The sequence below is a fragment of the Schistocerca nitens genome, chromosome 2, assembly GCF_023898315.1.
Source record: "Schistocerca nitens isolate TAMUIC-IGC-003100 chromosome 2, iqSchNite1.1, whole genome shotgun sequence".
NCBI classification, from domain to species: Eukaryota; Metazoa; Arthropoda; class Insecta; order Orthoptera; family Acrididae; genus Schistocerca; species Schistocerca nitens.
The window spans coordinates 553,914,445-553,926,542 of NC_064615.1; the positions used below are offsets into that span (position 1 = coordinate 553,914,445).

General features: G+C 37.7%; 2 protein-coding genes across 2 annotated transcripts in view; one reads left to right on the forward strand and one right to left on the reverse strand.

Annotated features, from left to right (window-relative positions):
- Positions 1 to 11,397, reverse strand: part of LOC126236578 (growth factor receptor-bound protein 2) — a 62,345-nt gene extending 50,948 nt beyond the window's left edge. The window contains exons 1-2 of the mRNA XM_049945991.1: positions 10,855 to 11,397; positions 9,510 to 9,607 (exon numbers count right to left, since the gene is read on the reverse strand). Of these exons, the coding sequence (XP_049801948.1) occupies positions 9,510 to 9,607; positions 10,855 to 10,932 (176 nt within the window). The 5' untranslated portion in view covers positions 10,933 to 11,397. The remainder of the gene's footprint in view (positions 1 to 9,509; positions 9,608 to 10,854) is intronic.
- Positions 11,398 to 11,417: 20 nt separating this feature from the next.
- Positions 11,418 to 12,098, forward strand: part of LOC126236577 (mitochondrial uncoupling protein 4) — a 437,887-nt gene continuing 437,206 nt past the window's right edge. Inside the window, exons 1-2 of the mRNA XM_049945990.1 lie at positions 11,418 to 11,556; positions 11,649 to 11,876. Coding sequence (XP_049801947.1) covers positions 11,780 to 11,876 — 97 coding nt within the window. The 5' untranslated portion in view covers positions 11,418 to 11,556; positions 11,649 to 11,779. The remainder of the gene's footprint in view (positions 11,557 to 11,648; positions 11,877 to 12,098) is intronic.

Below are 12,098 nucleotides of genomic sequence, written 5' to 3' on the forward strand. Positions count from 1 at the left end.
CTGCCACCGAACTTCACTAATTCCCACTATATCTAACTTTAACCTATCCATTTCCCTTTTTAAATTTTCTAACCTACCTGCCCGATTAAGGGATCTGACATTCCACGCTCCGATCCGTAGAATGCCAGTTTTCTTTCTCCTGATAACGACGTCCTCTTGAGTAGTCCCCGCCCGGAGATCCGAATGGGGGACTATTTTACCTCCGGAATATTTTACCCAAGAGGACGCCATCATCATTTAATCATACAGTAAAGCTGCATGTCCTCGGGAAATATTATGGCTGTAGTTTCCCCTTGCTTTCAGCCGTTCGCAGTACCAGCACAGCAAGGCCGTTTTGGTTAATGTTACAAGGCCAGATCAGTCAATCATCCAGACTGTTGCCCCTGCAACTACTGAAAAGGCTGCTGCCCCTCTTCAGGAACCACATGTTTGTCTGGCCTCTCAACAGATACCCCTCCGTTGTGGTTGCACCTACGGTATGGCCATCTGTATCGCTGAGGCACGCAAGCCTCCCCACCAACGGCAAAGTCCATGGTTCATGGGGGAAGTTGAAAGTCATAGTAATTCCATTTAGCAGATTGATGTGGTTAAAGTGAAACAGAAAGGACTGAAAATGCTACTACAATCCAGTAAGACAGGAAAAATCGAATCATGTCAAAAGTTATTAATTGGTCTGACTGAAGCTGAAGTGCACACTGCTTGTTGGAAGAAGTACAGTATGGCCCTGCACCGTCAACATCGAATCTTCAATCATACAAGAAGGTATTTGATTTTAATAAACACTGCTTTTACTGTGGCAAACACCAGTGCTAATTGGGAGAAACTTAGCAGACTTCCCTACGCAAAGCAAAATATTGTTTGTAAAGTGATGAAACTTGAATTAACAGATACTGTTATTGAGGTTGCTGAAAGACAATGCGATAACTGGGCTCACAAAGTGTGTAATGTATCTGTGATGAGGACCTTTGTGCTAAAAATGCTCAGTATCATAGGTTTTGTCAGAGGGATTTTTACTGGCCAACAATGGATGGAGGAAAATGAGGAAGCCCTGGACCCACACAGATAGATGAAGAAATGGAAATAATTTCTTCCTACATCGAACAATCACAAGGGCGCCAGTTTACTTTGCAGGTGTTAAAGAACCATATCACGAATAGCTGGGAAGTAGATGTAAGGACCATAAAAACTCGACTCTTCCGGAATTATGGTGAAGAAATAATGATTGTTGACAGAGATAAAAGGAGCACAGTAGTGTGATTCAGTCTATAGTTTCAATCACAGTATGCTATCAGATCTATATGAAGAGTGTTTGAGAATTGTACATGCTGCTGCATAGACACATTATCAGTGCAATATCCCCCCCCCCCCCCAAACCCCACCTGATGATTTCTTGTCAGGTGTCCAATCAGTGATCCCTGAATCATTGCTCGATTTCTACGGCTTGTTCATTTTGAAAAACAAACTATGAACTCTTAGATAAGTGGAAAAAAGTGAGTTGCTTTGTCATATTCATTTCTGCAGTAAGGCCACGGCCATTTCTATATTCACTGTTGATTGGGTAAGGCTTCCCTATTAGAGTCGTCCTCATTTGCACAACCTGAGCAACCTAACATACCAGTGAAGGATAAATCCAGCTCATCTCTGATATCTATGAATTTAACTCCTGCATGATTGCAAGGTTGAATACTTCCCATTCCAAGGGCGGAATCATGCAGTCTCGCTCAAAAATGTTCAAATGTGTGTGAAATCTTATGGGACTTAACTGCTAAGGTCATCAGTCCCTAAGCTTACACACTACTTAACCTAAATTATCCTAAGTACGAACACACACACACACACACACACACACACACACCCACACACCCATGCCCGAGGGAGGACTCGAACCTCCGCCGGGATCAGCCGCACAGTAAATGACTGCAGCGCCTTAGACCACTCGGATAATCCCGCGCGGCGCAGTCTCCCTCCCTCACAGCTATGGAGTTTGAGAAGAATACTGATCCAGACAGAAGATGTTCAACTTCTGAATTTTTGTCTACCCAAGTGAATCTTTGCAAAGGGGAACAAGATCTTCTGAATGATCTCATAGATTTAAAACACCAGTCTCTTCAACAGATATAATTTTTAATGAAGATATGAATACTGCAGCTGCACATGAAAAGTTTCTCACAAATGGAGCAACATGAAGCATTTGATTTTTATACTCATGAGGAAATTGGAGGTTGGGGGGGTATTCAAGTGCTACAGGCAGAAGAAGATGTCGTTTCATTAATTGCGGAAACAGCTATTTAGCAAGCTGCTGAATTTGACAGTGCGGCAATCTTAAGCGAGGACATTGGTGTGTTTATTCTACTAATTGGTCAAGGAAACAACAACAACTTGTACTAACATAAACCGGGGAGAGGGTAATCAGCAGGAGTGTGATACTCCTGTAATTCTGTCAATTTCGACCCTGCATTTGCACTTTTCAGCCATGCCTTCCCAGGATGTGATACACCATCCTCTTTTCCTGGCCAAGGAAAATGGAAAATAGTAAACCTTATGGAGCAACAGCCACACCTCAAAGTGCAAGCTGCTGGATTTATTATACCTCCAATCTGTCAAGACTTAATAGCACAGGCAGAAGAACAGCTGATGTTAGCACTGTCTGGGAGTTCCAGCTGCATGACTTTGGACAAACGCAGGTACAACATTTTTTTTTAAAGTCTGCCCTGAGAAAATCTTTCAGACATGAAAGGCTACTGCCAACATTGGATTCAGCGAGGTGGCACTGACTGTGATCCAACCATCAGGTACAATCTTGGCTGTGGAAGAGAACAGATCCATGCCACCGGGGCTGGAGGGGGGGGGGGGGAACTTATCAGGCTTGTTTCACATGATTATGATGAAAGATGTGGCCCACACATGTTACTGAAGACATTTCCTGGACATGCAAAACGGGATTCACAACAGTACGTGGATGTCACAGATCTGGAGTGAACTGCTCCTCGATGTTTGAACACTGTTGTGGCTTATCTTGAGGGAACACCCCAGAAATTGGGCTTGTCAAGGATGAGGAAAGGAGAGAACATTTGTTCCAGGACAAGGAAGTTGGTGAAGGTGCCGCAACGGATCCCAAAGATTGGATGTTGGATTGACACCTGCTGCAGCCTCCCAAATGACCTTGATGGAAATGAAATTTAATAAAATGTTAATCTCTGATATTAAAATTTTTTTTAATGTTGTCATGCCCTCTTATTTGTTCATTTGTACAATTTTTATACTACCCAAACCTCAATATGTATTGGCCATTACTATCTACTTGGCTTTCATTTTAACAACCCACTCTTAGCAATTAAGACTTGGATAAAAATGAACAAAAATACACATGAACAAAGAAAATTAGAACAATATGCATAGAGAACACACATGCGCTCATAGGGAGCAGTCTTCCCACTGGAAATTTAATTTCATTGAATAACTTTGACTTAAAAGAGAAACAACAAAATTGAATTATGTTGGCCTTCAAGTGTACGAATGCTTAACAGTACCTAAAATGAAATTTCATGCTGTACAACTTTAATAACCTGACATACTTCATTTGGAGTAGCTGTTTTTGAGTTACAGGCATTTGAGCCTACTTTTTAGCCAGGTTGGTAAAAACGAATGAACTCTTACAACTGATTATGGCAAAACAGCTGCCTGCACTGATTTAGATATTTAAGTAGGTCATTCGACACAATATTTAATGCACTTTCATTCAGGTAAGAATAAAATTTTCAGTATGATACATAATTTTCGAGCAATAGTAGAAAACCTAAGAAAGCACCACTTCTTTCTTTTACCACAAAAAGTTGTCCCCAAGGATTTTGGAGAAAACCTGAGTTCAACATACTCTAAATTATAAGCACAATTTAAAAAACGTCTAACTCATTTTTTGTAAGCAAAAAGTACACTGTTACTGGAATAATGTTAAAGAGTGACATTCAACAAACTCTTCTTCAGGTAAAATGGCCTAAGTCCAAAAATAGGTAAAACTGAGGTAACACCAGTCTCTTACAGGGAATAGTGATAACTTAATGTCAGCAAAAGCATATATGGCCATCATCAAGATCTCAATTATTTGGATAGCCAAATGTGAGCAAATATCTTTGCAGTCTAGTCCATGTGTACACGGACACGTCACGCTGGCACTCGGTCTCTGCCCAACACATTTCATTATTGTTTGAGTTAGGTTGCCAATCATTATGCTGCTGTGTCGTGTTGCGACTTTGCTTGAAAATGTCAAAGTGTGGGAGGGCTGTGTCATTGCTTAGAGATAAAGTAAACATTGATTCATTACAAAAAGGATAAACTGCTCATGATTTAGCTGGTAAATATTTTGTAGGCTCTTCTACGACAAGCAATATTAAGAAGAAAACCAATTCAATTTTGAAGTACATCTGCAAACTTGATAAAGAAGACAGAAGTAAACATGATGGAGGGAAAAAAATGGACTTTTGTAACAATCTTTGTATTGTTGATTTTTACAAAAGCAATCAACTGGGCAACTGATATCTGGTTCCTTGCTATGTGAAAAGGCAATACACATTTTTTTTCTTTTTAAGAAAAATCAGGTAGCAACGAATCATTTGTGGGACGTAATGGATTGTCATACAGATTTAAATCTCATCAGGGAATTCATGAATTGGAAATATAAGGTGGAAAAAAATCAGCTGAAATAGATGCAAAAAATTCTTTTAAAGATGGTTTTAAAACAGAGATGGATGAAAATGACCATAACTTGCACTTTGTTTACAATGCTGATGAAACTGGATTAAATGGGAAATCATTACTGTCAAAATCTTTAGCTTCCAGCTCCAGTATATAGTAACAATATTAATCATAGCGTGTAGGCTTTCACGGCCGGCGTCTTCAGTAATTAAAACTTCCGGGCTAAGAGGCCGTGGTCCAACAGTAGAAATACTTCTCGCTCACGTTTCGTTGCCCGCAGCTGGCAACGAAACGTCAGGGAGAAGTATTTCTACTATTGGACCACGGCCTCTTAGCCCGGAAGTTTTAATTACTGAGTAACAATATTAGTTTGTGCAAATGCTACCAGATGCTTCAAAAAATATCAGAGTTCCTTTAGTTTATAAAAATAATTTTAAAAAAGCATATGGATGAACACTGGAATATTCACTGACTGACATGAGAACATATTTTTTCCTGAAGTCAAAAAAATTTAAACATGCAACTGGTAAACATGGAAAAGCTCTACTTTTCCTGGATAATTCACCAAACCATCCTTTGGTTTAGCTTTGAGAGAGAGAGAGAGAGAGAGAGAATGGAATGTTTACAGTAAAACTTTTGGCACCTAATGTGACATCCTTTTACAGGAGTTTTGTTACACATTTATAGATTTGTAGGATTTGAGTGAAAGGAAGACTCTGAACACAACTATAAATAGAATACTAAAACAGGAATATGAAGTTCATTAACCGATATGGATGACTCTGTTTTGGAGAATGTAAGTGAGCTAATGACAAACACAAATATTCCAGGAATGTGATGCTGCTAATAGGAAATACAGTCTCACTTGTGGCAGTAATTATCAAGGTTTTCGGATCGTGTCTGATGACAAACTTGTTGAAGCCCTAATGCAGGCAAATGAACAGCAGGATTTGCAAGAATATGAAACAGAAGAATACATACAAATAGATGCAGATAATGAAGCAGGACCATCTCACGCGGAAGCATTTCAAACCCTGGAAAAAGCTTTCAAATGGTTCAAGAAACAGACAAAGTGTAATACCCCGAGTTTACTACAATTAAAATAAAACACTGTTTATGTCAAATGACTATTTGCGAGACCTTTGTCAGGTATTTCACAATTAACGTTTCAGTGTGTTAGTTAATTTTAAGAACATATACATATAGACATAAAAATGTCTCTCTTAACTCTTAATAAACATTGATTTCTGTTGATTTTAATAAGTTTAAATAGTCTTTATTGTTTAGAGTAAACATCTAGCATTATGTATTAACCTTGGAAAGATAACCATATGAAAATGTAGCTAAAAGATAACTATTCACGTGTCATACATTAACTTTCTAGAATTAATAATACAAAAATCACTTTTCTTCAGACATTCAGTTATCCAGATTTTCAATTATCTGATTGACTTGTGGCAATAATTAGTCCAGTTAATTGACTTTTTCTGTATGAGCAAGGGTGCACGTCTGATAAATCTAAAGAAGGTGATACTGAAACAGAAGGTCCAAAAGCGAAGAAGCACAGAAACAATGCAATATGTGGTCAGAGGATAATTTTATTACTAATGTCGATATAAATGTAAAGAATGTTTTACAGAAAATAAAAGGGACAGAATTTTTCAAAATTTTGGGATATGGTTGATTATTCAAATATATTGTATGTTGTTCACTCATCAAAACTTTATGAAAGCAGACAGAAAGAGAATTGAAGATAGTAATAAGCAGAGAAGGAGATTCTTAACCCACTGGCATCACCAGCAGGCCAAAGGTCAAATGCTTCCCATTTCTAAAGTATATTTGGTTAGGACTCTGGATATTAGTTACATGTTTATAGCCACTGTTGTTACTAAATGCAAATCAAACAAGTTAGGCAACGCAAGCTTACGCTACCATCATTCAAGTCATTATGCAAGAGAAACTTTAACGAAAGGTACCCCACACCTTACTAAACACTAACAAAGAAATGTATGAAGATTACACCTCCACGTGTATTTAATAATAACCGCCTGAAAGTTTAAATGTGTACCAGAAGTTACTGTTTCAGCAGATGAAAAGTTGTATAAAGAAACCAATGAAGAATACTTGTCATACTTGTGGTAAACTTCGTTATGTGGATTTCTCTTTCTTCAATACAACAGATATTTTGGAGCTTCAGAATGAAATGACTGTTCACCGCAATTTATATGATGTGGCATACGAGATAAAAGAAAGTATTTTAACTGTTAATAGTACAGTAGTGGCCACTTGTCACATGCAGCAGTGTCTGCCTACCCTCTGCTTGAAAGTGTTGTGTCCTACAACCAACTTCTGAGGACTTCCAATCTGACAGTGCACAATGTCAAGAAAGTACAAGAACCATGTCCCATGTGAAGTGAAAATAAGGCTGGCTAAGAAACTGACTTGATGACATCATGGTTTACTTTCAGACAATACGCAGTGCACTATGCCATCTGACATGTGGTGATGAGAGCATGAAAATGGCACGCAACTACAGTACTATAATCAGATATTAAACATCACCCATCATTAGACGTTATTGGCCACAAATTTTTAGTGGAAGGCTACATGCATATGGAATGCAACATTGATCATTCTTTAATTGAAAACTCAAAGGAAAGTTTGAAACTCCCTATTTCCCAACCTCAGGACCACCTGCAACTAGTGAGGTAAGATATCTTAAATGCTCATTATAAATGTATATACATGATGACCATGGGGAAAATTTTATTATGAAGAATGTGAACTGTATAACAGTTATAAAAGAAAATATGGGGAACACTGAAAGTGTCACAGGCCTTTAAGAGGATGGGTATTCTGTGAAGAGAATTTGGTTGTTATGCACAACCCTGGCTCTATCACCAGAGAGAAGAAACAAGATCCTATTGAATTGCTGCTTCTAGTGCTTGATGAATTCAATTCATACTACCATAACATGTTGTCAACAGATGATACTAGTAATGCTTTCCCAGACAACCCATCATACAATTCTGGAGAAGTGTGTTAGGGTGAGAGTGTACCAGAATCAAAGTTCAAATAACCTATTGAGAACAATGTTATGAACTTACCCTAAATGAAAACTTAAAGCAGATCTAAAAGCACATTTAACTTGTGGTTCTCTAGTTGCTCCTTATAATGTTATCAGACTTCTCTTAGTATTATACACCATAAAAATGATATTTTTTTCTTCCATACAACACAACAGAACATCTGTGTAAGTGATGTACGCTTCTTTAAAGATCAGCAGTAGTGAAAACCTTGTCTACCCCTTCCTGTGAAACTCTTCAAAGTGTAGAATTACACCTTCCCGTTCTCTTAAAAATGGATATAAGTTATAATACAATTGGTCCAAAAGATTTAAGTCACAAGTGAAGCACTTCCACTAATATACATTCAAGGAGATTGAAGACATACTAAACAGACGGATTTATAAAACTACACCATAGACAGGAAAAATGTCAAACCTGCCACAAAAATGTAGTTTGGTGTCATTTGAAGTTTGTTTTTTGTTTCCTGTAGAACTGTGAAAATATGACTTATATCCTTCTATCGAACGCAGAGTCTACTACAAAATAAACAACAAATACCCAAATGACTTTATTCACAAACTGATGTCTAAACCTATATCCACTAAATGTCTACACATTCATCACGCACTGCCGAAATACAGCCCTATCTTTGAACAGATGTCTCTCATTCAATGTAAAGAGTTACTGTTCCTCTGGTTCTAAATATAAGATGGGAGACTTCTAAACAACACTGTTGAACTGGCTTCGCTGATCATATTTATAGTGAGTATATCAAATAGCGTCACTTTCATTTAAAAAGTATGGAGAAAGGACAAATGCACAGTTCATTACAACACTTTATTATTGTGTGGCAGTAAAATATGCTGAACAAACAAATAGCTATTACTTGTAACCCAGGTGTGATAACTCAATCATGCTAACCACACTGTTATGTCCCAAGAATACAGACACTGACAGTAATTTGCTGCAATTTGCCAAATCTCAGAATAACTGAGAAGGGGGTGGCCAGATCTTCATTTAAGCCTTAGTCCTCCAGACCAAGTCTGTTACTGAGTCAATGTGCCAGCTTGATGCACCAACATACATACTCTTGTTTTGAAATCAGATACATAATAGCACAAGCCACTGAATTCATGTAAATACTTTTCTGTGAAACAGTTCATTTCCTACTTCACAACAAGCACTGCAATTAAACTTCCAAACACACAAAAAAGTCATCCTCCAAACAGCAAACTCATTTGATGTGGTAAAGTTATGAATGTTGTAGCTGCTCAACGATTAATCAGGGAAAAAACAAACAAACAAACAAACAAAAAACAACCAGACATTTTTAAGACAACTGTGTAGGCATATAACATAGCAGACAAGAAAAGTACTAGCTCTCTTAACATTTACAGATTTGATAGACACTGAAATACAGTTAAACAAGATTGACAAATTGCAGTTACACTGCACCATGAAACTTAATATCAATTTAGAAAGCCTGCAATTAAATGAAATAGTGCTAATAAATCCAAGTAACTGTGTACTTCACACCATCGCATCAGTATTCACTACATGCCGAATCTGTATACAATATGTAAGGAAAAGAGTTAGTGAAATGTACAGAATGAAGTCCTTCACAACACAGCACAAATATATATGAGCATGCACCACAATAAAAGCAAGGAGAAAAAGAGGCAGTTCAGTAAGTATTATGAAGAGTAAAACCAAAATAGCGGCCATGTCATCTTAACTGATCCGACTTACTCATGAGTTTTCATTTCTATGTAATTACTTGGTATTAATCCTTCCCTGCCATCTAGTTCGGCTCGGTACCAGTTCATGTCATCTTCCATATTTAGGATCTGTGAAAATGGAGCAATAAAACAAAATATTTAATAAACACATGTGAGAACTTCAATACAACTTAATATATGGTATGACTAAAATAGGCTAATAAAACTACTAGGCTACCTTTTTTCAGCATTTTGTTGACAGGGAATGAGTAACTTTATTAAATTTCTCAAAGCATTTATTAACAATTCTGTGAAAACTTGCAGGGTTTATATTAGGTGACTAGTTTAAAAACTTATAGATTCATTTTCAAGCATGGTCTACTGAGGCTGCACTGGCAGTGCCTGATTTTACTAATGAACATCAAAGTGGCAACACATGCTTTATAAATGTTTGCAGAATGAATGCCACAATCCATACATGAATCTTGCCGAGTCAAAATCAAACTGATTTTTGTCTGATTTTGAGTTGGTAAGAGAGACATGTGGATTGTGGCATTCATTCTGAAAACATTTACAAAATATGTGTTGCCGCTTTGATGTTTATTATTAAGATCAGGTACTGTCGTTGCTGCTTCAGTAGGCTAGGCTTGAAAATCAACCTGTGAGGTTTGTAACTTGTCACCTGATATAAATAATGAAAGTGTTGACAGAATCGTTAATAACCATTTTAAGAAAACTACTACCTAGAGCATGATACTATGTGTAAACTTTCATGTTGACATTCAGGTCCCTGATAACATTCGTAACATGTAAATGTAAGAGACAATGAAAGAAATCAAATATGTAATAAATCTAGTGACAGAGGACCTAGTTTAAATCGTTAAAACAAGTTTTTGTTGACGTCCTCCTTGATGGGTCAGTCTCTCTGTACCTGTTATAACATTGTCCATAACTTGTCAAGTAAGTACCCGACAGAGGGGTAGAAATTACAAATGGTTCAAATCGCTCTGAGCACTATGGGACTTAACATCTTAGGTCATCAGTCCCCTAGAACTACTTAAACCTAACTAACCTAAGGACATCACACACATCCATGCCCGAGGCAGGATTCGAACCTGCAACCTGAGCAGTCGCGCGGTTCCGGACTGAGCGCCTAGAACCGCGAGACCACCGCGGCCAGCGTAGGAATTACATAAAAGGGGCTAACAGTATTTGCAGGAAACAGTAAATTCCTCATTTTAAGGAATTGGCTTAACTTTCAATGCAGCGTCGGTCTAACACCTTTGAATTGTCGACGTACCTTCAATAAAAACAAATTCTAACATACACATCCTAAAATACTATTCAGCCTTTTAAAAAAATAATTATATACGAACCTTCAAGACTTGTCCTTTTCGAAAGCTCAGTTCGTCGTCTGCAGTGGCATTGAAATCATGTTTTGCTAATGCTTCCATTGCAAAAGAATTCTCAAATCACGTCAGCCTAATTATACTAAAATACCACCTGTGCGTTCACTGTACAACTGTACCTACGACTTCATGGAACCAAACCTTCCAACGCTTGAAAGCGTGCTTTAATCATTAACTACAAACCTGGCACAATGATAGTATTTGACACTGCAGAAACTGAAAGTAATGACATTTACAGTTTCTGAATTCCCATAACACTGGGTACCCAAGATATTTTCATACAGCTAATTGAAAAACAATACTTCAGCCATCACTTATTCCCCCACTGGCATCCATTACCATTCCTGAACTATCGAAAGGGAATACTTTGCGCCCGTCAACAGACTTCTGTTGATGGACGTGGTATAATCGCAATCGAAAGTTTGTTATGTAAATAAGGCCAGTATTATAACTGTTTAGCGATTAAAACTAATATGTATTTTGATAACTGTCAGAAATAAAGTTCAAAGATGTTTCAATTGTCACACTGATACTTTGGTCGGGGCTGTGTTGCCTTTCATTTCTGTAGTACGGCTGTAAGGACTTTGGAATAGAACAAACGAGTGTCAAGTACTGTACTTCTGCTCCGTAGCTGTGAGGTACAAATTAGTACGTCTTCGACAGGAAATGGTGAGCGAGAGTTACAAACACGTTGTCGTTATTCCTTTAAAATACTTTTCTCAAATACATCTAAATATGTGGTTTATAATTTTTATTACAAGTGATGGGTTACACCGGGCGTTGATCAGCTGATCGTGAACACAAAAACAAACTTGGCGTCTAGTAGTAAACACGCATGTTCAACGGTGTGACGCTTTCTGAATAACTCAGCTGAATACATGATCGCCGCAGAATGGTGCCTCCCCCCGTCCCCCCGAAAACGTCGTATGCCGATACCTTTTGGTGCACGTACATCGTGTCAGTTGTTGCTGCCAGTATAGCAGAAGTTGGTAAGTTTTCTTTCAGTAACTTACAATTTTATCGTTTTTAATACTAAAATAAGAAATTGATGTGAATCTACTGGACTATCCTACAGTTCCGTAAGAAGGTCTTGAAGATGGAAACTACATTCAGTGATAAAGATTATAATACGTTATATGTAATAGGAATTTAAGCAAGAAAAAAATTAATACAGTTAATCTTAAGTTTTAGAGTAAACACACCACGAAGCT